We start from the raw sequence: 25,859 nt of genomic DNA on the forward strand, positions 1-25,859 counted from the left end.
TTTATCAGAAGTGCCTGCAAATTCTTTTCTTTATCAGTGCTGAAAACAACTCTGAAATGCATGCTTCGCTTAACACATTTCCAAGGCAGACAAAAAACAGATTTAAAGTTTTTAATTTACAAGTTTAAACATAAACTACAGACTAGATTACAAAATCACTTCTGTAGGCTTTAATCACCTGTATTATATTCCTTTAAGCCTTTGGCTGGTAAGAAATTATAAAGGCAAGTTGCTTTATTCATTATGTTCTCTGTTCAGTATTGTTTGCCTCCTCATTTCAGTCTCTGATATGTGAGAGAGAAACTGCCACTCCTCCAAGACATCTGAATTCAAAGGCTTGAGTGAAAGAATAAAGCGTTGAAAGGATAATACGCTGCTTAGAAAATGTATTCGTTTATTCTTTTCCCGAAAACTCTGAAATATTTGCCATATGAACACATGTTGGCAAGAGAGCAGAAAATATAAGTTGCTCAGAAGTTTTGACTGTCAGCATCTAAATTTATCCTATACACACAGTACTTTGATGTCCAGAAAACACTTACGGAGTGTTTACACTCCATACCCATCCGCATTCTATTTTATACTTTCCCCCATAACTTTGCAAAGCACAAAAAAACGGCATGGGCTAGAGTCAACTAGTAAGTCCTGAAAGTGGAAGCTGGCACAAGAAAGAACTTCCACTTGCACAACAGGTCTTCTCTCCCCAAATAAACTTGGCTTGGAGTATATGTGTGTGTCAGGAGAACCCCTGGAACAGCTGTGCGAGGTGAAGAGAGAGGGGATGGTTGCATCTGGCAAGCTGACAAGCCTGCCCGGACTGAACATAGCATTATGTTAAATTCCTCCCTGTGTATTTTCCAAGCGCCTTGGTTGTGCTAAGGCAGGCATGGCCAAACTTGGCCCTCCAGATGTTTTGGGACTACAACTCCCATCATCCCTAGCTAACAGGCCCAGTGGTCAGGGATGATGGGAATTGTAGTCCCAAAACATCTGGACGGCCAAGTTTGGTCATGCCTGTGCCAAGGCAACAGAACCCATTAACCCATTTAAACTGCACAAACCCAAAGTTCCAGTAGGCACTTCAATTGCTCATGCAAAAAACTAACAATCTGAAGGCACCCAGGGACATTCTGCAAAATGCCACAAAACCGACTCCCGGTTCTTCATTGCAAACATTACTAGTTTAAGCACTGCTTTGTTTGCAATCTAATACGAACAATGAAAAATATTAATGGAACAATGAGGAAGGCAAACAAGCAAGCATTTGGATGCCTTCCGAGTTGCCTTTTTCAAAACAGGACTTTTTACTTTATTTAGTACTTAAGTAATTATTGTAAAGGGACGCGGGTGGCGCTGTGGGTTAAAGCCTCAGCGCCTAGGACTTGCCGATCGCATGGTCGGCGGTTCGAATCCCCGCGACGGGGTGCGCTCCCGTTGCTCAGTCCCAGCGCCTGCCAACCTAGCAGTTTGAAAGCACCTCTGGGTGCAAGTAGATAAATAGGGACCGCTTACCAGCGGGAAGGTAAACGGCGTTCCGTGTGCTGCGCTGGCTCGCCAGATGCAGCTTGTCACGCTGGCCACGTGACCCGGAAGTGTCTTCGGACAGCGCTGGCTCCCGGCCTTTAGAGTGAGATGAGCGCACAACCCTAGAGTCTGGCAAGACTGGCCCGTACGGGCAGGGGTACCTTTACCTTTACTAGCGCCCTTTATATCTAATGTTGACTGCTTTACGTTGTCTGAGTGCAAGTGATGAAAAAGCAAAAAGCACTTTGACAGGGTTTTCTTTTTACCTTTTTGAAACTATATTCATACTCTTCCCAGTGGATGTCACAAAATAGGCAGTCTAGTCTCAACCTCAGACCTACACAGATGGCGGCCTGTACCTTACTCCAGTAACTTCGCACGCATCCTGCCAAAAGGATACATCATGCCTGGAAAGGTCGGCTGACTCCTGCTTGTTGACGGGAGGCTCTCCAGTAAGGTCTGAACAGATGCTGCTTGAGTTGAATCCACCTGACATTTTCCCCTTTGAAGCTTACATCAAAGTGAAAGGAATTACAGAAATAATTAACAGGTTTGTTTCTTCCTATCTCCCTTTCCTTCATTTCCTACCATAGCAATAAAAGCCAAAGGCATAGCCATACGTCAGCTTTCCATGCTGGCTTAGTGCTGTAGTACTGAACCAGAGGAACAAAGGGCACATGGAAAGAGTGCTTCTCTGTAAATTAAGGAATAAGTAACTGTAGATGGAATCTAACATTTAGTCATACTCAGAGGAGACCAATGAAATTCATGGACTTAAGTTACCAACCCCTCTGCAATCTGTTTCCTGAAGCAAGTGGCTTTTGCTAAAGTTGTTAGAACCATTTCAGAATCACCATGGAGGTTACTCTCATTGAGGAATCACTGCATCTTATTTAAGGTATTTATTATTACCTTTATAATAAATATCCTAAGGCAGTTTACAATCCCAGTTAAAAAACTGCTGTTATCTTTTTTAAAAAAATAATATTTTAATTTGATTTTTAAAAGTATAAACATACAACAAAAAACAGTTACGAATCCAAATATCGAGATTGCTCTGAATCTCCTGACTTCCCCCCATCCCTTCCAAGGGTCCTAAATATATTATTTACAACTACATAGCAATACTTATCCAAATTTTTGATCCTTCTAAATTATCCATACATTCTATTACTTTACAAGTGTGGTTAAAATCCTGCTAATGTTTTAACCTGCTTGCAGGCGACCCCTGAGTGGAATGACTCAAGACAACGTGCCATGGGATTAAAATTGGCCACAACTTTATTAAGTTTCAGATGTAGGGAGACCTTGGCTTAGACACTGGGTGTTTATCCTTCCCAGTCCCCAGCTGGGGATCTGGGAGACATCAGGGTTATCCAGAATGTGTGGGAATTGGGCCGGCTCTGGAGAAATAGGTTCAAGCAGAGAGCCCACCCCCCATTTCGCCACCGTCACAGGGGAGAGCAATGACAACCTCTCGGCGTATGGCCAATGCCTCCCCTCAAGACCCCTTTAACGGGGAACCCTGGGATCACCGCCACAAGGGAGGCGTGGGTCACCGCTTCACCCCCCTCCACACACATTTAGGAAGATAGACTAAAGGATTCCGCCCAAGGCCTGAAACCGCCACTCGAGGCTGCAAAATCAGTGCTGTATTGTGAAATGAACTTCCATTAATGATGATGGTGGCGGCAACAACAACAACAACCCATAACAACCATTCTTATGATATCACTCTCAAGTTACTGCTTACTGTTACGAGATCATTTCCAAAGGGCTCACCTGAACAAGAAAGGAGCGAAGTGCACTGATTGTGACATCAGAAAGTTCTGGCAATTTAGTGCTAGCTGCTTCTTCAAGTATGCGGCCAATTTCAGTTGGAGAAATAATTCTAGTGTTCTGATACCTTATAAACTTTAAAACATAGTAATTAAAGTTAATTTATTTTCTTGTGGCATGGAGCTCCATAGTTCAGCTTTCCTCAAGTATGATACAAACACTGGCTCCACAGCAGGGGTGCCAACTTGAATAAAATATTGAGGGGGCCCAGGTAAACCCCACCTGCATAACTGATCACATGATGCAGTGCACCCACACACCATTTGAATGGGAATGCCCATCAACTTTGTGATTTTATTGTGGGAGCCGAAGCCCCCATGGCTCCTAGGAATTGGCTCCTATGCTCCAGAGGTATCATAAAACAACTTCCCCATTTTTTAGGCAGAACTTGCTGACCTTGAGATGTCAGGGATGAAGAACTGGCTGTGACCCTTCAGGTCTTGTTGAACTCCCATAAGCCTCAGCTAGCATGGACAGTGGTTAGGGATGATGGGGATTTGAGTCCAGAAACATCTGTAGGGTCACAGGTTCCTTAACCCTGGTCCCTGGGGGGGGGGGTGTATCTTTCCCTACTGTTCACAAAATCCCCAACTTTTTTAAAAAATGTTTTTTATTTAAGTGGGTCTCCAATTTTGACTCAAGCAAGAGCATTGGGGAAGCAGCACTTAATCCTGCCTACTCCAACATTTCCCTGATTTAAAACGCCACTCGCACAGTGAAGCTGCTGTTGCCTTTCTGGAGTGGAAGACACACTATACAGAGCTGGTGGGGGAAGATTTTGATCAAGGAAATAGTGCAGGATAAAGGGACAAGTAACTTCTCTCCAGTGCCACAGCTCTGATCAGAATAAGAGCTAACAACAACTATATTTGATTGTTTTTGTTTTATTTTAAAATCAGGAAATTCAATTATTTATACCTGTTTTGGCCCTAACAAACACTACAGGGCTACAGAATTTGCCTGTATGTTACCCATTTTTAATGTACACAGCATAAATAGCTGCAGATACACTGTGTTCTTTAACAATATACTAGAAACTTTCAGGATAGCAGTTTATAGCCCCCATACTCACCAAAGCAACTAGTCTTAGAATTTCAGGGTGAAGAAATGAATTATCGACACTATCTAGGAGTGAGATCAGCAGGAATTTATTCCATGGTTGTGAGACAATATGGGATGCTAGAAATGTAGAAAGCAATTGCAGTTAGCTTTTTAAAAACCAACCAAGTGGAAAACATTCTAGCTAAAGAGACTTACTCATATGGAATGAAACTTCCTTGAAGTCATCAAAACGAATTTCCGGAGATAAAATTTACTATTGCACCTCCCTGCCCCTCCCCCTGCAAAAAAATATTGCTGGTAATAATTTAAACTCTTACCTAATTCATTCATTCACAACAAAAATGTACTGGAGTAGTGAAGCAGAGAAAAGAAATAATAATTTCAGGGAAGGTAAGGTCTAGGAAAGTGACTATGTTATCATAATTGAGCTTAGACCACTGGAATATTATCTACTTTATGTGAAATATAGTATGAAAGTTGTTCAATAAGGCTACTTCTACCTCACTGCTGAATATACCATTATAAACGCCACATGACCCCACCTTAATACTGAAAAAGCTTTTTCACAGTGGTCATTGACACACCATTTCAAATCCATCTAAATGAAACCTTCCATAAAACTCTTCCCTACACCAGGGTACAATCCATATCAGCATTATTTTGCAGGATTGCCACTTTTTGCTTGCTTCTGGTGGGTCACATGACACATCTCCCTACCTGTAGTTATTTAATAGGCATGCAGAGAGGTGCATGTGTTTGCCTTCGAGGAGGAAAGGGGGGAAAGCACATCACATTTTAAGCATAAATGACTGTCTGTACAGGTGCACGTGCACTTTACCTGAGTGAAATGAAAACATCTTTCAAATACCACCCACTTCCTTGTGCAATTAAAACTAATTACAGTGATGTATGTCACAGAATTGAGTGATAAGGAACTACACCGTGATCACTGAGCAACAACGGCATTTGCAAAAAGTACAGGAATATCTTGGAACAGGGCCTTCGGTGCAGATTGTGCCCAGGTGCTTTTCTAAGGCAATTGTCAGAGACACCCTTATGCTGCTGGTTACCATTAATCCATAGAATAATTTACCAAACACTCTCTGTCCTAGTAATGCACCTTTTTGCTTGATAAAGGATGACCAGAACGTATCCTGTTGGCTCTGACCAAGATTGCCGTATAGGCAAGAGAGTTTGCAATGTTTTCTTGGGAACTGAATGAGATTCTTAGAACTGGAAACTTACATTTTGCTTTTCCATTACGTAGAGCGCATTCTCAACCACCTACCACCCTGATGCAAAGCAAGAAACACTCCGGAAAATGAGAGGGCAGCTTCTTCCCTCCCCTGCTACTAAAAATCTCTCCTGCAACTGGTGAAGATACTGTGCCCACCGATGCAGACAATCACAGCAAAGCAAAGGAATCAAGTGAACACATATAAGGATGCTGAAAGGAGTACCAGTGATCGGGTTCCTCGAATACAGGTATTCCAACAAGACTTCAAGACAGCCAATAACAGTTTGAGACAGCAAAAGGTCCTTCTGCAAATATAAGGGAAAGGGTGAGGGCGTGAATCATTGCCACCAAATCCCACAACAAAACTACGTATTAGGTTAGAACTGTAGAAGTGGCTCCCCACCCCCATTCCACTTTCAAAAGAATGCAAAATGTTGCTCAGATAACTCTTAGGATTGCATGGCAGCCTCTTTAGTAAGGTAGCAGAAGTGAGCTGCTGCTAGTGAGGGACTTAAGCTGAAGGAAGCTACAGTACAGTACTTAAAAAAAGACTTGTCGTGGACAAAGTCCTGGGATCTATATTCATTCTGCACTGGAAATTAAATAATGATCCAAAAAGCCTCTCAGTAGTGAAACAGTTCAGTTCTAGAAACAAGGAAAGTTTGCGAGACGGCAGTGGACTGTATGCCTTCTCCTGTGTTTGAAATAGATCGACAGTGTTGCTAATGGCAAAATGGTTTCAGTTATTATCACTAGACTTCTACCTGGAGCAGGAGGTTCTGTAGACGGATAACCAAGGACACTACATGCCGCATGGCTACTGGACACAGAGAGGCATCCCCTTCTGATTGTGGAAGTTCATTCCCATGTTCATCTGTAGACCGGACAGCAAACTTCACAAAGGATGAGCAGAGGTTCTGCCTAAAGAAGGCTCTCAGAAACTGAAGGATGCTGACTGGGTATAAAACCTTCTATTAGTACTTTACATTCGTACTTTAGCAACAATGATTTACTATTCTAGCATGATGACGACAATTGTATTTGCTAGTTACCTTTCTTACAGGTAGCTCTAAGCAACTTGCATTGTCCCATCCTACATGTGCAGTGCATGTTTAGCAGAGGCTGGTACACTAAGTCTACAGTAGCAGCACAGCCTTCCCAAGGAACATGTAAAAAGAAAAAGAAAAAATTCCCCCCAAATCTCAAAGACACACACTCTCTTTCTTGTCCTAAACATATTTTATACTTCTGTTTACATCTACTGTTCTCTGGCCTATCAGGCCTCTGTATGTTAATGCCTGGATTAATCTTTTCATTTTGTTTTGGGAAAGAAAATGGATTAGCTGCCTTGTTTATATGCAGTGTTAATTTCAAGTACTTTTATTCAATATGACTTGATTATATGGTAAAAAAATGCATCTGAAAAAGACATAAAACCCATTTTAATGATTAGTCTTCTCAGAAAATAAAAACTAATGTTTGAAAGTTTGAAAGTCCCCCCCATCTTTTATATAGTAATCTATAATGTATTCAAATGCTGCTATGATCTTCAAGCCACTTGGGGCCCATTGAATGGCCTGGGAGCATTTGATGATGCAGCACTGTTGAAGTGTGTGTAGATTTGATCAGTGCTCAGGCAGACACCACTGAGAACAGTATGTGCTGTTAAAACAGAAGAACAGGTCAAAGGGGAGGGAAATTCAAGCCTCCCCCCATTTTTTGCTTAATAATATACAGTTTCATGTTCGAGAGGGGGAGGGGGGAATGTTCCATATTTACTTATGAACGTTCACCATTATATTAAAACAATAAATTTAATAATAATAATATAGTTTCATGTAGGAATTGAGCAAGCCCTGCATATAGATAAGACGCCCTGATCCTGCACACATAAATGAACTGGGAAACCACAAAGGACTGCAGCTTCCAAGGGATTTCTACATTAGGCCAGATTTATGCCATTTCTTAGCAAAAGTGACTTCCGTTTTTATAACATATGAAGCAGCCTTTCGTGCTCTCTTAGCTGATGCTGGCAAATATGCAGCCTACCAAAGAACAGGGTGGGTTTCTTCCTCTTGAAGGCAAGCGCGCTGAAGACCTGGTCCACATCAAGGCAGATGATATGATCAACCTTTCAGAAATGAATCAGAAAATGTTTGGTGACGGGAGCGATTGGAGTGAAGGAAGCAGCCGGGCTGCTAATTTTTTTTGTCCAGCCGTCTATTACCAACCCCTCAAAAGACACTGGATCTGCAGCTCATTAAACGTATTCCCAGTATTATTCACTTATGGAATTAAATAGAGCTTCCATGACTTCTAAGGGATTATAGACAGAATGAGGGAACACAGGCAGTCAGCTATGCAAATCTGCTTTTGATTCATCCTCATTATTAACACTCTGGTAAAATGAATGAGGCTAATCATTTACTAAACTGCTGTTTCCCCTTCAGAGGATTAGGGAACAGCACAACATTAGCTCACATTCATGAGCTTTAGACGCATCCATCTATCCATTCTGAACATTTTGTGCTTGCCAAAACTGAGGGAACAACATCAAACAACAGGAGACCATTGGAATAATCCTAATTCACACACAGGATAAACTAAAGTTCAATTTCTGAATATGATATCAATACAGTGACCTTATATCACCTGTTTCTAAGCCATTCACGTAATGCCTCATTTACATATAATACCTATCTATCTTATGGAATAGTGTGGTTTGGGACTTGAAATACTGGTTTTGCCATTGGGCTAAATTATTCCTAGCCTAGGGGATGATAAACTATGTCTGTGTTCATTATTAAGCCAAGATAGGAACCAGATCTTTGCCATACACCAGTCCCTTCACAGCATAAATAATAAAACCAGCACGAGTGCTATTATATACATATCCTGTCTGTGGGTATTTGGTTTGCCACTGTGGGAACAGAAAGTTAGACCAGATAGATCTCTGGTCTCATCCAGCAATACTCATCTTACATTCTTGAGTCTCCAATTAACCATGGTTTCCTGTTTCATTTGAACTGGGAAACAATTAATCCTAAACCTTAATTTGAAGTTAGTTTAAGACCTGAGTGGTTCCGAAGCTCACAACCATCATTTTCAATGGAAAAGAAAACAATGGCTAGTTAGAGACCTCCTTGTTTGATTGATCAAATTGCAAAGAGGGGAGCAAAGGGCTGCCTATGCAGACAAAAGGCTAACTATTGTCTCAGCTTAATAAACCAATATGAACCTTCAGACTGGGATTACAGTTAATTAATACAATAGATTTAGGGAACCAATAATAAAAAAGTTAATAATGCTTAAACTTTGTGCATTGTGCCTATGAATAAAAGCAGTAATTTTTATTTGTACTTTCTAATGCAAAAGTTTTACAGTATTTCTAACCTCTGTATTGTAAATGTGTTGTTGAGTCAAGAGAGAAGAAATCAGCAGCCAAGCAGAGCAGAGAAGTGCTTCACTGGATGAGGGCAAAGCAGGTTCAGAAGAACAGGCAGGCAACCAAGTGAGGTGGATAATTTTCTCAAGTAGCTCTAGCAAAGGTGTGTTGGAAAATAACATAGCCACCACTGTAAAGGAAGAAAGGGTCTAACAAGCCATGTGCAACTGGCATAGCAGAAAGGCAGCAGCTGCCAAGAGCACCAGGAAGGACCAGTCATGAGCAGCTACTGAAATTAAGGGGCACCATCCTTTTCTGCCCCAAGTCCACCACGACTCTGAGATTCTTGGACTATCAAATAATATACTTTAACTACATGCATGATACCTTTACTAAGCAATGTAATACTGAACAATGCTTGTTAAGTACAAGTAGGCTCTTGATTATATATATATATATATATATATATATATATATATATATATGACTGTCCTCCCCTTCTTTTGCACAAGATAGGCAGACAAAATATTCAGAATTTTTAAAGCCAGTGAAGGAACAAATGCCCCAGCATGTCAGAAAACTGATGTTCAATGTCCTCCCCGTGCCCCCTACAAGGGCTCCTGTAGATTTGCATCATGTAGTGGAAAATCACAATTAAGTTTGTGCTCTATAACTATTTTAAATAGAAAGTAACTTAATGAGATATATGTGCAGAATGAACAAGTAGGAGAGAGGCCTTTTTAAATAGCCTTTTCTCCTGTCATGCCATGTCTTTAGCAGTCCTCATAGTCAGATGTTGAAAGAGGGAGGTTCTGGCATCTGCACTGGATTCAAAGAAAGGCTCCAGACACAGCCTCTAAGAAGGATTTTCTCCTCCTGCCTTCCCATCACAACCGGCTGCCTACAGCATATTCTTTCTACTTCTTCACTTTGGGGGAGGGATTTATGCTGGGTGGGAAGTTCGGTGTGTGACTGGACCTTTGGTGGCTTCCATACTTTCCTGCTAAACTGCAGCGACTTGGCTAAATAACCTCATGAGAGGCTGCAGGCCTCCCACCGCCCCTGCCATGTATTTGGCCATATGGAAGATGCTCCTCATTGTGTGGGGACTTTGAGGGGGGGAATTCCTGAATGTGCGATGCCCTTCCCTTTCTTCTCTCTCCTCCCACCCCTGTCACTGGCAGGGAATGGGGGGGGGGGGACTCCAGGAACTTCCCATTCCTTCAGTTTCCCTCAGTCTTTAACAAGATGGAGCCCTGGCGCCTCCTCCTTTCTTCTCTGCACATGCCTCCTGTTAAGTTGTGGGTGAACATATCAGACGACACAACAATTCTTCAAACAGCTCTTGTTTATTCACAGGCCAGAACGGAACTGAACTGAAGGGTTCAGCCAGCCTGCTTATTAGAGCTCCACTACAACGCAACTGTAACAACTTTCTGTAACTATCCAATCACTGAACATCACTTTCAATCCCTTATTTGCATATGTGGACCTGAGTGAAAACTATCTACAGTATCCCCCTGCTGGCCCAGGGTGAGAACTGCAGTACATAACAGCTCCAACACCTACTAGTATGGACCAGAGAAACTGTGATTTCAGACAAGGGAGACAAACTCATTTTGCACATGCATATACTACAGTGGCTGACTTCAAATGGGGAAAATGTGGATTCACACAGCAACAGTGCTCCAGTAGGGGCAGGCCCCTTGTAGCAAACTGCCCTGAGACCTGCGGGTATAGGGCAGTACACAAATTTAATTAATAATAAGGTTGAAGGGGGAGTGGGCAGTTAGAATCCATTTATCACTTTTTACCTGTTTTCTGGCTGGCTGGGGTTGTCTGCTGAAGGCACCAATACAGGTAGTTGAGGGACGGATGCAGAATTTCATGGTCTGTTGGGCTGCATTTTCCAGACAAATTGCTGACTGTGTGACAGAAATACTCAATATAATTTTCATCTTTTTTCAGATTCCAATATGCTAAATATTTGGGGGGAAAGGCTCAATATGAAAACAGCTGCACCTGCTCAGACCGCCAATCAAATCAGTGTGCAATGCAATTCACAGACACTGACAAAATCCATCTGGCTTCAAAGCAGAGCACAAGAAAGATGCCACAGCTGTGCATCATAATTAGGATATATGTTAACAACTCCTCACCAGCATACATTTTGGAAGTTAAAGCAGGATACTATTGCTACCATCAGAAACATACTACAGGGAATGTAGAAAACCTGGGGAAAGCAGACACATAGCCAGAGTGGCCTAGTGGTTAGAATGTGGGACTCGGATCTGTGAAACCAGCAGGGAGAACCATGCATGCCACTTTGAGCTCCTTGGAGAAAAAAGTGGGAAATAAATGCAGTAATAAATAAATCTATAAATCTTCCAGGGAGCTCAGAGTGGAGTTATTCATCCCCATTTTATCCTTACAGAAAGCTCTCTGAGATTAGGCAAATAGATAAATGTCTCACCCAATGCCACCCAGTGAGTTCAGTCCCTGAATGGGAATTTGAACCTGAATTTCTTTTACCCTAATCTGGCACTCTAGCCACAACACCACACTGTAGCTATTAGGCCCGTCAACTAAGATGCTCCAGATAAAATATTCTCATCTCTAAACCAAAGATCCAGACTGAACAAATTCAGAAGCTCACCCAGATGAAGCAATCTGAAATCCGTGCTGTCCAGCTCTCTTTCTGTCGCATGCCTGAGTTGAACCAGGAAGAGGAGGTTCAATAAAAGGGGCTGGGCCTGGTTGACTAAAAAGAAACACGAAAGAAAATTACTTAATGGCCTCTAGACTACAAAAACTGAGAAAACAAACAACTGCTGCAGGAACTATCTTCTGTGTACTTGGTGAACACCTTCTTTGTCAGAGACAGAAACCATATTTTTTTTTAATCTGGAGAGCTAAAGAGTCATTATATCCTGTTAGAAGCAGTGAAAAGCTATAATTAAAGTAACAGGCTGCTGTGGGCTGTCCTAAACAACACGTACCATTTCAAATCAGCACGTGAGATTGACTCTAAGGCTGTGTTGCATTACAGCAGAGGGTCAGCTGATTTTGCATCAGAAGGACGCTGATATACAACTAACAGATGGCATGCTGCATATCAGATGAGCAAGGATGCACAGTGATCAACATTATTTGCCCTGCAAACAGATGTGCTCTTAGTAAAGACTTCAATGTCTGCCCTGAATCAAACATAGTGCTGGCCCAATTGATGGCTGTAAAACATGTTTGTTTGATAAAAAACTGTGTCAGTGCTAATTCATCACATATCTGAAAATTTCTATCCCAATCAAGAAGGAAGAATCAAGTAGCATAATGGAGGAAGTATGAAGAACCACCACTTATTTCAAAGCAGGGATGATGATATCATGTCCAGGGGCACCATTTATTAACCCGCTGCATGGCAAATAGTAGGCTTTTCTCAGAAAGAAACCCACCAAATAAGCAAATCAGGGGAAGAGACAGATTACATTAGCAGGCATAGCTAAGGGTTAAACTTGCAGTTATGCTTGAAAAATTCCCAAATTCCTCTGTTAAATTTCCCCAAAATATTGTCTTACTCTAACACATAGGAACAGGGAAATACTTGGCCCAAAAGCTCCTGTGGGCAGTATTTAAATTACTTGAGGGCATTTGGTACCCAACCACAGCTTCCTGCACTTAAGGCAGGTCTGTCACTCACCTTGCAAAACACTAGAATTGTTTTCTACCAGAAGATTCTGCAGAATCTGTAGAAATTGGCTTCGAAGAAGGTCGCAGACATGGACATTCTCATCTATTTTCAGGAAGGCCTTCAGGGTAATGAGGACTTTGTGGGCTACTTCACCGGTGCCAACACAGACTAGATCCTGAGAAGAAAAGCAGACCAGGCCCAGTTTAAGCAAATGTTTCTGCTGCTGTTGTCTATGGTTATGGCACAGAGACTGATCTGGACCCCTACCTAGAAGCCAAATTCCAAAATCGTCAAGTTATCTTACTAACCTGGATGCATGAGACAACATAGCAATGCAGATATTCAAATGAAGTACTTTTTAAATCAACAGGCTGCGCTACAATTAAAGTCTGAATTACAAAAATAATTCCTGTAGTCTAATTATTTAAAATAAAAGCCAAGGTGCAGTCAAGCACAGCCCCCACCCACCAAGAGAAAACTGGGTGGCTCTGCTGCAATGCAGTCAAATTAGCGGCACATTTTAAAACCATTAAGTTCAAAATTATTTGTGTGTTTGTGTAATGCACAATTTAGGTCATTAGAATGTTTCTTGACTGTTATGAAACCCAGTAGCACAAACAAGGCCCCGGCTGGATGAAGAGGAGTGATGGGAGGCACCCAGGGACGGTTGTGAGCAGTATTTCTACATTCCGTGGGTTGGAATAAATGACCCCCCCTAGGTCCCTTCCTAATCTACAATTCTATGATTCTATCTCATAAGTGTTATTAGGTTTTTAAGAAGGAAAAAGGACTGATTTATATTCTATTCATGTCAGCTACAATATGAATAGCCTGTAATTGGAAAAAAGGAGGAAGCCCCCCAAATTATAGCTTAGAAAGTTGAGCATAGATTAAAGTGGCTAAGTTAATTTACTGGACTAAGGATGAAGAAAGACAGGGAAGAAGAATTAAAAGGTTTTTTGTAGATATCAGAGGAATTCCCGTTTGAGGAATATTAATTAAATTTATGGAATACTATATGCTAATAAGTATGGATAATATTGTATGCATGAAAGGTTTTATAGCATTGTGTATCAATATTTGTAAGTATTTTGGTATGACATTATTTTTTTTAACAAGAAAAACAGTTAATGGTGGATCTGTTAAGAGTGTTAACACTGCAAACCTTTCCATCTTATGTTCAGCCTGTATGTACAAATAAAACCATACATCACAAAGACACCACCGTCTCCAATGATCGTCATTCTAAGAAAACAAATCTGAGGCATGCTACTTTTCCGCTTTAAATGTGTGTGATATTTAATGCTGCTGATGGTGATAATGAAAACAGATTTTGCAACACATGGAATCTGGGTAGGCAATCTAAATATTTCTACAGGGTGATCTTGTATTGATTTTTTAAAAAATACTGCATACCAGCAAGACAAGCAAAGCACTGGGATTGCCCTTCAGCATGCAAAGCAAACTGTTAAAGTTGTTTAAGGAGTCAGAAAAGCCAGCAGAGAGTCTTTTGTCAGTATCTTCAGATTCAGTGTGGCTGTAGTCTTCACAGGAAAGCCATAGATGAAGGATGCGGTGACCAAATCTTCCCATAAATTCAGGATAGCGTAAAAAAAAATTGAGGAGCAGAGGATGATGGACATACACCAGGCTCAGATCAGATATACTATCCAGGATCCTCCTTACAGCAGAGATTGAAGCCTGGATTTGGAGAGTTGGAAGGGGAAATCAGAAAAGTCAAAACAACCTCTTTAGGGACTGGTACATTTATAGTCCCTCTTATGAGGAACATAATCCTCCTCAAAGTCATTATAACAGGAAGAATTTCAACGTTATATTCATCTATGCAAGGGGAATAGTACTATGAAAGCATATTGAAGTCAACAGCTTCACAAGCAGACAATACCATTTTCATTAAAAGTGTCATCACATGCACAACATTTCTTTAAAAATTAAAAACTGCATCCTATAATACTTTGAATACTAGAACAAAATTAAACAGCTATGAATTTTCCAAATCTAAATGGCACATTCTGGATACAATTTATGACAGCATTTGTGGGTGGGGACAATGCTCTCACTATCTTTTTGCAAAGGCCTGCCTCGTTTCTTTCAATGTTCTTGGTGCCTCCTGTACACGCTTTTCCACTCTCACTTCCGAGTGTGTTACTACAGCACTGGATCAGGCATCTAACACAGTAGACATCCAGTATTCCTGTACTGTCTCACTATTCCACAAACGTATTCAGGAGGAGTTTTCTCCTTGCTAGATGGGTCCTACACTGCAACCCTACGCAAAACCAGAAGATGAATGATGGCTATTCTCCTACAGCAAGGCTACTTTCTCATGAGAAAGCAGATGAGATATTGTGCTGCTGGTGCTGTATCCTGGATACTAGTACTAAGAGAACAAAGCAGTGACTTTTAATTGTCTGGAAAGGAACATCAATTACAAACTTTCAGAAATGTGACAGTGCAGATTTTAAAAGCTGCTCTTGGAAGCAGTGATTACCAAGTCTAAAGCTTCGGTCTTGTCTTGACAGATTGCCAGAAGGTACAAAACAGCTTTGAAGACATATGGGGGTGGACAGTCTCCTTGGTCTTGGATTGACAGAAGAAAACTTCTTATAGCTGAGAAAAGCTCTGTTTCTGGAACAAATCTGAGAGCAAGAAGGTTTGTTTTTGGTTTGTTTTTTAAGTTAAGTGGATTGATCTCACCTACTGATCCCCGCCCCCCCCTGTTCCACTTACTTGTCTCCTTGACTAAAAGCAAAGTAGAAAAGAAGGAGGAGACTATACTGGTGACTACGAAGAGTTTCATCTAAACAGAAAGATTCTGGGGTCTCAGATAAGAGGCTGAGGCTTTCCTGTATCCCGAAGTTCAACTGTGGCAGACTCTTTTGCAAAAGTTCTGATAGGTCATGAACTAAAAAGAAAGGCAATCAGAAAATGGCATGAAAATGGCAGCAGCACACAAACACAAAATAAAAAGCTGGGGGCACAGAACCCCAATGTCTGTTTACCCCCCTCCCCCAAAAAGAAATATTGATAATACACTGGTACCTCTGGTTACGAATTTAATTCGTTCCGGAGCTCTGTTCTTAACCTGAAGCACCACTTTAGCTAATGGGGCCTCCTGCTGCTACCGGGCCGCTGGAGAACGATTTCTGTTCTCATCCTGAGGTAAAGTTCTTAACCCAAGGTACTACTTCCGGGTTAGCGGAGTCTGTAACCTGAAGTGTTTGTAACCAGAGGTACCACTGTAATAATCCATGCTTCTCTCATAGGTAAAGGTAAAGGGACCCCTGACCATTAGGGCCAGTCGTGACCAACTCTGGGGTTGCAGCGCTCATCTCGCTTTATTGGCCAAGGGAGCTGGCGTACAGCTTCCGGGTCATGTGGCCAGCATGACTAAGCCGCTTCTGGCGAACCAGAGCAGCGCACGGAAACGCCGTATACCTTCCTGCCGGAGCAGTACCATTTATCTACTTGCACTTTGACGTGCTTTTGAACTGCTAGGTTGGCAGGAGCAGAAACCGAGCAACGCGAGCTCACCCCGTCGCGGGGATTCGAACTGCCGACCTTCTGATCGGCAAGTCCTAGGCACCACCCACATCCCAGCTCCTGCCCACCTATGCTTCTCTCATATTGCCCTTCTATTCCACCTTACTCCACAAAAGAGACAGGAACATAAAATATGCTCCATAGCTCATGCTATCTTATATGAGACCACTGGCCAGAAAGTGATTACATTCAATTGTTTTAAAATTTGGGGGGGGATGGGCCATGCAGGTGTTGCAAGAGCCTCTACTTACAATACAAAGCTGTGTACACACACCCTGTTTACTCTGCATTGAGTATGATCCCATCATTGGTTTGGGAAGCAATGGGCTTTCCGTATCTGTCCTGTATCTATCCTGTTGGTTCTTAAGAAATACTACATTTTGATATGTTTTCCTCCAAACCAGTTTCAATCCAAATGGAGAAAAAGAATGACCTAGCTTCACTTTAAACTGGCAATGTATACACAGCTAATGAAGGCAGCTAACTCAAAGAGCGTATCTTCCCCAAACCTTTTGCCACTATTTCTGTTCCCAGACCCAGCTGTATGCTGCCAGGTTCAAAGACACATCACACACACAGAAATCACTTTATCAAACTTGCCCTCTTGGGAAGAATCCTCCGGCTTCTTTGAGGATGAATGAAGATTGAGGCATATGCTATGCAGGAAACTTGAACAAGCATTATTCAAACCAGGGTTACTTGAAAGAGAAAATAAATTATGCAAAATGAGAAACTGGAGGTGCAGACTTGGTCAAGACACCATCTCTAGTTTATTAATATCATTAGCTTTGAAGTCACCAAGGCTTAAGGCAGTAGTTAATTGTAGGCTTTATTTGCCATTTCCAGAACATCCAAAATTAACCTGGTGCTCTATGAAAATCATAAATCTCATGTCTAAGGGTCAACATTACAAATCTATTAGAATGTCTACAGGTCAACAAAGGAAATGAAGAGAAATGTTTTACTATCCCAATTTAATACCTTTGTGCAGTGCAGAATTTTGCCTTCAGCTCCAGGTTCAGTTGGATGAAAGAGGAAGATGCTGGAGGGAAGGATAACAGTGCTCACACAAAATGTTTGAGTTAGGATTTTCAATTATACAATCTTAAGAGAATCTGAAGAGTACCTAGCCAAGCCTTACTCAAGCCAAGGCAACAATAATTTCAAGGCTCTGAATATTCTAAAGGATTCTCTACATACTAAACATGATTTCATGTCTCACGATGTCTCGCTGACATTTCCAAGTGTCATTAGAGATGATTACAGAGTTGCCACTATGGAATTATTTGCTTTTTATGGGGCATTTACATGATGTTGTCATCAAATTGTTGTCCTTCTGCATTTTCCTCGTGCTCCTCGTTTCTTCCTCAGATCATGCATAATCCAAATTTATGGTAGGGCCAAACAGTAACGTAGTCTCTGCAGGTACAGGTACTCCTCTGTCTTTTTAAAGGTCTGGTTCTGAAGTGCACAGTGACATATTCAGGTGAGCCTATCCACATGCATCTACATTTTGGCTTGTCTTCTTTGTTATCTTTCCAACTGGCCCCATTGAGGGCTTGTCTACACTTCCACTTGTCCTGCCGTTTCCCTCGAGGAAACCAACTTTTTTCCTGCTGAATTGAAACAAACATCAGCTGGGTTTTCTGCCGATTGATGTTTACTCCAATTCAGTGGTATAGAGTAGGTTTTCCTGGGGAAAGTGGTGGGACAAATGGAAAACAGCTTGTGCCCATGCCTGGAAAGCACGGGACAAGCAGAAAACCTATTGGACCCCTGCTTTCTACTCACAGGGCAAGCGGACGTGTGGATGAGCCTTTAATCAAATCATTCTTAACAGATTTTTAAAAATTTGTTTGTGCAAATAGTGCTTAAATAAAGAGGCATTTTATCACATCTTTTAAAAAGGTTTAAAAACACGATGCCCTTCCAGAGGGCACAATTTTAGCATCATGGTATGCTAAATCTTTAAAAAGTGATTAAATAAATCATGCAAGAACGCTTAAAGAAAAAAAGTGTATTTGTACAAATTAAACAGAATATTAAAAATGGCTGTAATTTTTAACTCAATTTCCCATCCTTTCTTTCACGGTTATGTCAAATTCACTAATGTGGATGAAACAAAGCAGTATGTACACACACATACAAAGTGCTATATCCCCTGAAGTGTGATAGTTAAATTTTAATTCTGCATGTAGCTTACAGCAGAAGAGCAATAATTGGGGAGAACTGAGCCACTAGCCTGCAGGCACTCTAGGTACAGAACACTTCCATTTTGATTGCAGAATGAAACATTTCAAAAACACATCTACTCTAATAGATGCTTCGTTAATGTTAGGGGTTCTTACTGAGCTTTATGACGCATTAACATTCAGCAGCAACAAAATCTACAGCTTAATAATATGCTTCTGAAAGAAATATAGAAAATAGCCTCTCCCAGTTTTCCTTACCCAGCTTCATGGAGAATCTCTTACTTGAGTCTGGCATAACACTGAATAAGATGTTGAGGGTCGAAATTAAGACTTCCATGAGAGCTGGGTGGACAGCTCTTTCAGAATATTTCTGCAGGGAAAAGGGGCAAATATACTTTCACTGCTACAGAAAGAAATAACATGCAACTCAGATAAGACATGAGGAAATCTTTTTAATGGGCCTGACAAGTTTGATAACTCCGAACCACAGGGCATGGTCTAATAGAAAGCTCCTGTCCAAAAACAGCTTGTAACAAGAATCTAGATCTACAATGACTTCTGACAATAGACTTAATTTAATCTTTGGAAAGGGATGCGGGTGGCGCTGTGGTCTAAACCAGAGCCTCTTGGGCTGGCCGATCAGAAGTTTGAATCCCCGCGATGGGGTGAGCTTCTGTTGCTCGGTCCCAGCTCCTGTCATGCCAAAAAGTGCAAGTAGATAAATAGGTACCACTCCGGCAGGAAGGTAAATGGCGTTTCCATGCGCTGCTCTGGTTTCAGTGTTCCATTGTGCCAGAAGCAGCTTAGTCATGCTGGCCACATGACCCGGAAAAACTGTCTGCGGACAAACGCAGGGTCCCTCGGCCTGTAAAGTGAGATGAGCGCTGCAATCCCAGAGTCATCTGTGACTGGACTTAACTGTCAGGGGACCTTTACCTTTTTAAACTTTGGATGCTCCTCTTTATTCCCCACATACCTAATAATTGGGGCAGGAAGTAGAGGGAAGGGCACAGCATCACTGCCTCCACCAGCCAATCTCTTCTGCATGGGGCACAAACTCTGTCATGCTCACTTTCCTAGTGCTGGTGTACTCAGGTCCTGCTAAGGCATCTAGTTAGCCACTGTGAGAACAGGACGCTAGACTAGGTGTTCCTTGCTTCCATATAAACATATGTGAACCACTTGATGCTTGGGTGGGGTAAAAGGAGACCCTACCATGACTATGGGAATGCAAAGAGAGTCAGAGATCCTCAGCAGAAACTCAGAAAAGCTTTTCAGTGTATCTTCATTCTCTGAGTTGGGAGCAGTGAAAGAATTCTCCTGAGCCACAGGGTCGTTTTGTGATTCCACAGCTAATCTAGAAAGACACACAGGACTGTCAGACGGACAGAAGCTATTGCATCGTATTTCTACACCATCCTGGTCAGACCTCAACTCCGTGGCCAGAATGTTGAGTTTGAATGTGTTCAATCTCCTCTTGGTATTAATGGCCTCTCAGAGAGCTTTATCTCAGCAGAATCCCTCTCAAGTCTTCAAAATGTGTTCATCTAACTCATGAAAGGGGAAAGAAACCAAGACTGTGCCTACTGTCCCCTCCCAAATTCCGCACATTCAGCAAAGGATGATAGAGCTCTACAGACACACAGTTGTGCATCAGGCATGTAATTGTAAGCACAGAGTTCCATTCACACCTTCCACTGAACATGTAAAGGACACAGCCACCAGGCATGTTCCTGCTTTACTTTCCATGCACTTTGAAGAGGTGAGTATGACTCCAAGCACTCAACCCTGCCTAAATTCCAGAGTTGTTACAAAGATCTTAAGGATACTGCTATGAACTTTTGGGAAGATGGGTAGAGTGTAAACACAGCACAATCAACAAATAAATGGTGCTACTTTGTGTGGGGGAGCCTACTTTAAAAGGTTCCACTCCCCACCCCCCACCTGAGCCTGCTAAAACTTTGGGTTGGCTTTGTCCCTGGGGCTGGTGAGAGCCAGAACAGTGGCCCCCCAACCCATCCCAAAGCCAACTTGGCTCCCGGCCAGAGCACAACCTTATCCGCTGCACAAAGGTGGTTTACTGGTATTTTTAGCACATACAAAGAGTAAATCTCCAGGTCATCAGCTATTGAGCCACTTGAATGTAGAGGAGCAAAGCAGGAAACCCTGGTTCATACCCCTTTAATCATATCCTCAGACACAGATGCAAGCTTTGCGCATCTCCCCTACAATTTCAGAAAGCTGTGAACAAATTGCTATCTGATCTCTCTTAAATGTTCTTAGGCTAAAGACAGAACTTCCTCACCTGCAAGCATTTCTGAAGCTTTCTAAAGCACTCTGCAGGAATTGTCCCTGCTGTGAAGCTGTTTTGTTCTGATGTCTGCTGCCTGGTTGACCCTATGACATTGAGATGAGAGAAAAAGACTTTCTTATGACCTTCTACTTCATGCCACCAGAATATCACGTTAAATTAACACTAAACGTTAGCTTGAAAAGCCCTCTAATTGTTTGAAACACTAAGGCTGCTCATTCATTTCTTCTCTTTTGCTATCATGAGCCACTGTTAATTCTTGTTCAGCAGATGCACACTAGCTTTTTGTACTGAAAAAGGCAGAAGAGAATTTCCCTCTTTTCTAGTGAGCAATAAATAGCAATAGAAGTTTTCGTAACTCCCATGTGTTTGGGTTACAGCACGTTATAGATAAAAGTAGTAATTCTGTCACACTATAAAAACAGGAGAGAATAAAACTAAGTTCTCCTAGAGATTAGCCTCTTTCTGTTTTAATGTCATTGCAAACTGATCCCTTGATTCTGAAAATGTGCCCCTGCACTGCACATATACTTGCAATACTTGTGTAATGTCTCTGCAACATGCACATAAAAGTCACATTTTGTGGAATTGCTCATCCTACATGTGTGGTATTGCAATATTTACACATCTACTGTAGAGGAACTCCACCTGAACTCAGTAAACTATACTTCCAAGTAAATACAAATAGGATTTGGCTGCACATGCTCACAATGTTCTGGAAAGCAGGTAAACATCAGGTGCATGTGCAGAGGCTGTCACTCATTCTTGTATTTTGGAATGACAAGAATTCGTTTCTTCTCCATCAAGACACTTTGTAACCATCTCTGCGATCCCCAGTATAGTACGCCTGACTTTGGGCTACACTATAAGGCTTAGCATGAACATGCAAACATTTATTCATTTCTATATTTTAAACTTTGTTGAAAACACATGTTTTGCCGTCCCATTATTTGGACCAGCTTTCTTTTAAATCCCTGCTGTTTGCAAGCATGTTACTAGGTTAGTCCTATGAGGAAATCTAAGTGGAAAATTCAGTCCCAAATATAAAAAAGATTCAGAGAACACCCTTCGGAAAGGAGTGAGGCAGATCGACTATCTCAAGCATAGCAACAAGTCTGCTAAAATGAGAGGAGGGCTTTTTGTGGAAAGGACTGCCAAAATCCCAGCACTATTTGGGGGTGGGAGCACGAAGAGAGGACTTGGTCACACATCTGGCCCACATTACCTGCCAATCAGAATAAAAACACAACACTGAATGACTAACCATGAGCCTCCTATTGAGAATTGGCAGTGGAAGATCACTACATCGTTTTAATACACCTTCGACCAGCTTCTGTAGCTCTCTGTATAGTACGGGAGGGATGGTCACATGATCCTTTCTGCAGCGAAAAGAGTAAGACAAGTTAGGCAATTAACTTGGAAGCAAACCTCAGGGGAGACAGAAATTCATGGTGGTCCAGATGTCAGCAAAACCAAGAGTGCAAGAAAGGACTAACCTGGGTGTCCAGCTACAAAGAAAAAGTTCACCAAATTGTTTCGCACTTACCTCAGTATTGCAGCCACAGCTTTCACAGCTTCAGCTGCTACTTCAAGAATAGGACAGTTTAAAGCTTCTAGAAGAACACTAACTGCATCTTTAAAGACAGAGGTATTTGTAAATAATTTGATTTCTGCTGGCTGCCTGAAAAAGAAGAAAGGCAGATCAAATCTTTAAATCATAGCCTCCTATAGAAAGACTGTCACATGCACACCAGTATAGGAATAAATTCTTTATCGGTTACTGCTCAGTTGGGATTTGGTCTGAAGCTTTAAATTATATTATTGGTAACATTTTCTCAATAATAACCCTAAGCATGCTTTGTATGAACAACATGAAGGCTTTCGCTACAAAATACCTACAGGAACAAACAGTTAAGTTGTGAGTTCATTGCCAAAATTGCACATTTATTTATTTATTGAATTGCTTTGCATAAAGCAATTTAACAATAAACACAGCAACAATAAATATTTGTGCATGTATATACTGTATACAATTTCATGTCTAATACAAAAGGAGTCCAGGATAAAAATCTCCACTTAATTTTTAAAATTTTATTTCACAAGCAAGCTAGTGGATAGTGTGTTATCGCTTATGAGAATATACCCTGGATATACCCCTTTCACCTAAAACCTACCCCCCCCCAAAAAAACCCCAAAATCATCCATGAAAGGTGCTCCCCCACTCATTTTGCAAATTAAAGGCAACCTGGAACTTTGAAATCTCTTACCATTTTAAAATTTCAGTGAAAAGTAGAAGCCCCTGCTTTTGCAATTCCACATTATTGAGATGCAAGATTTCTTTCAGGCTCCTTAAAATGGGTTGAATGCCTGGAATAAAGTCAAAAATATTTAAGCAGGCCCCAATCCATGAAAGGGGTTCCCGTAGTGAAGCAGAAAGGTGGAAAGATTTGGGCAACTTATTTCCTGAATGTTATGTATTAAGATTAACTGCAGTTCTCACTCAGGGCCACCAGTATGCAAATGAAGGATTGAGAACTGTCACTCTCTGATTGGTTAGCTAGTTGGGAGTTGTTACTGTTACAAGTTACTTAGTATTATATAAAGCAGCCAGCTGGGCTGCACCGAGTCTGACTCCAGGAGCAGTTCTAACTGCTGTAATAAAGAGCTGTGAATCTAACAGAGCTGTGTCCTTCGTCCATCTTTCCCACTATTTAACACTGAACATCAAGCGATAGAGGCTGTTTGGACTCATTTTAGCCCATCACCACATATGTGAAGTACTTTGAGCATGCTGCTTTATAGATGTGAGTCGTGGGCAACTTATAACCGCCAGGAGCAATGCCTGAACACCTTCCACATGAACTGCATCACAAGGATTTGGGGTAGCACATGGCAGGACAGAATTTCTAAAAAAGATGTGTTCTCCCAAACCCACATTCCCAACATGTTCACCATCCTGTCTCAATGATGTCTAAGCTGCCTTGGTCATGTCCACAGAATGGAAGATGGCAGGATTCCCAAGGTCGTGCTCTCAGTCAGTTTCAGTTCCCCATTTTGCAGGGGATGGAAACTTTAATTACTCATTGCTTTTCTCAATCTGGGTTTCCCCTCCCCCCTCCCCCCCCCCAGCCCTTTTACAGAGAAGCAGCATTATCTTGCTATAAAAGTGAAAGGAAAATAATGAAAGGAAAGCCACAGGGAACAAAAGCCGAGCAATTAAGGGGCAATTCATCACCTGTCTCCCAGTCATGCCGAACAGGACACAACAAATGATCAGAACAGGTAGCTTTTGATTAAAGACACTGCAGCTTTTTAAAAGCCTTAGTAGTACTTGTGGAGTTGCAGTTGTATTACACCCCAGAACAACAGCCACAAATAAAATTTGAAAGCTCATGGAAGGACAACGAACAAAACCCTAGAATGCAATGATTGGGCAATGTCATCATCTGGATTCCCTGAAAAGTTAATGAACAAAGAATGATGCGATAACAATGGATAGCAATTGCAAACAAAATGGCTAGTGTGGAAATGTTGAATGGCATGGCAGCAACGCCATCAGGCTGCGGAGAATGGTGATTTACCATAGACAGTGTGACACTTGGAAAAGAAAAGCTGTTCCTCAGTCAGCAGCAGCAGGCAGCAATAAATTGACCAGGTGAGAATTTCGCTCATGCAGAAGAGACACTCAAACAGGAACTCTGCAAACAAAAATAAAAATAAATGTATTCTAGCATCAGTTGAGCCCAACACAACTACTCCCAAAAGGAGGGGAAATAAAGAAAAACACAAAAGACGTAAATGTTAACTTAAAACTCTGACACATCTTGAAACTACGGGGGGGGGGGGTGAGAGCTGAACCCTGCCATCTGCCTGCGAAGGAAAAAGAAAGGGGGGGGGGAGATTGTTACTGACCTGGCTGCTGTGCAAGTTGCAACTCTGCTGCTACAATTATTTTAACTGTTTTTAATTGGGGGTGGGTTCTTGTTGTTGTTGTTTGTTTGCTCTAGTAACCTCTAGGTTAGATTACTGCAAAGTGTTATTCGTGGGGCATAAAATTCTCCTTATACTGTACTTACAATTTCTAGTTTACGTCACTCGGAAGTATTATTGGTTAACAGTGCTGCAATAGCTGCAACTTTTCCAAACATAGCTTTGCAATCGAGTACCATGATAACCTGCAAATTGGCAAACAATAAACAACAGCACATTCTTTTTGTTACCTGGGATATCGGCATTGATAAAGGCAGGAGCATATGTTGCTGGAGAATGCACCAGTACAGCAGCCATACACTGAGCACTTGCTACCTGTAATACCTCATCTCTAGACAATAATAGCTGTGAAAGACATAAGACTAGGTATTAAAGAGCCATTGTTACACTAAATTACTGCAGCATTAGAAAAAATGTGTTGACCAAATGCAAATCAGAACAAGAATAATAATTTAAACTAAAAAGAAATGCTATTGTCATAGAGCCACACTAAGCTAAACCATGGTTTAGCATTCAAATATTTATTTAAAGAATTATTTTTAACAATTCAGATGTCTTGGTTCGCATGTCACACTACGCATGGGGTGGACAAATTTTTTGGCTCTGCAGGCCAGATCTTGATCAGGTTGTGCCTCATGGGCCAAATTTGACATAAGGTAGGACCACCTATCTGTCAATCATCTGACATCACCCCATAAACTGGAAGATACTGCTAAAAGAGGGTTTTTTTCTACATTTTAGCAGCTGCTTCACTGAAAACTCTTGGGGTCATTTTGCTGCTGCAAACTAGAGCTCTTGACTTAGTTCTCCCAACACACTACAAGTAAAAAAAATAAAAATGACAGACCTTGGTTACAATTCATAGTTAATCTAGTTAGCTAAACCACAAGCCCAAATTTGGACCATGGCTTAGATCAGTACAACACAGCAGCAAGACAACTGGAGGAAAGCAAACCAACCACAGGCTCCTCTCTAGGAGCCCACACACTCATGCATTTACACTAAACCATGGTTAGGGTTACTCTGGCATGCAAACCAAACCATCTGAATAGATTTTATTTCTAAAT

General features: G+C 41.5%; 1 protein-coding gene across 1 annotated transcript in view; it reads right to left on the reverse strand.

Moving 5' to 3' along the window:
* Positions 1 to 97: 97 nt before the first annotated feature.
* The window catches only part of LOC310658462 (meiosis inhibitor protein 1-like), a 28,229-nt gene continuing 2,467 nt past the window's right edge, over positions 98 to 25,859 (reverse strand). Inside the window, exons 3-26 of the mRNA XM_083400383.1 lie at positions 25,023 to 25,137; positions 24,384 to 24,500; positions 23,070 to 23,169; positions 22,349 to 22,483; positions 22,067 to 22,181; positions 20,797 to 20,888; positions 19,707 to 19,848; positions 18,750 to 18,861; positions 17,281 to 17,341; positions 16,900 to 16,997; positions 15,487 to 15,661; positions 15,248 to 15,395; positions 14,152 to 14,436; positions 12,745 to 12,910; positions 11,704 to 11,808; positions 10,862 to 10,972; positions 9,056 to 9,237; positions 7,712 to 7,793; positions 6,427 to 6,617; positions 5,886 to 5,967; positions 4,436 to 4,542; positions 3,307 to 3,438; positions 1,925 to 2,034; positions 98 to 336 (exon numbers count right to left, since the gene is read on the reverse strand). Coding sequence (XP_083256509.1) covers positions 330 to 336; positions 1,925 to 2,034; positions 3,307 to 3,438; positions 4,436 to 4,542; positions 5,886 to 5,967; positions 6,427 to 6,617; positions 7,712 to 7,793; positions 9,056 to 9,237; positions 10,862 to 10,972; positions 11,704 to 11,808; positions 12,745 to 12,910; positions 14,152 to 14,436; positions 15,248 to 15,395; positions 15,487 to 15,661; positions 16,900 to 16,997; positions 17,281 to 17,341; positions 18,750 to 18,861; positions 19,707 to 19,848; positions 20,797 to 20,888; positions 22,067 to 22,181; positions 22,349 to 22,483; positions 23,070 to 23,169; positions 24,384 to 24,500; positions 25,023 to 25,137 — 2,970 coding nt within the window. The 3' untranslated portion in view covers positions 98 to 329. The remainder of the gene's footprint in view (positions 337 to 1,924; positions 2,035 to 3,306; positions 3,439 to 4,435; positions 4,543 to 5,885; positions 5,968 to 6,426; positions 6,618 to 7,711; positions 7,794 to 9,055; positions 9,238 to 10,861; positions 10,973 to 11,703; positions 11,809 to 12,744; positions 12,911 to 14,151; positions 14,437 to 15,247; positions 15,396 to 15,486; positions 15,662 to 16,899; positions 16,998 to 17,280; positions 17,342 to 18,749; positions 18,862 to 19,706; positions 19,849 to 20,796; positions 20,889 to 22,066; positions 22,182 to 22,348; positions 22,484 to 23,069; positions 23,170 to 24,383; positions 24,501 to 25,022; positions 25,138 to 25,859) is intronic.

The sequence above is a fragment of the Podarcis tiliguerta genome, assembly GCF_965153285.1.
Source record: "Podarcis tiliguerta genome assembly, chromosome: 10".
Lineage (NCBI taxonomy): Eukaryota > Metazoa > Chordata > Lepidosauria > Squamata > Lacertidae > Podarcis > Podarcis tiliguerta.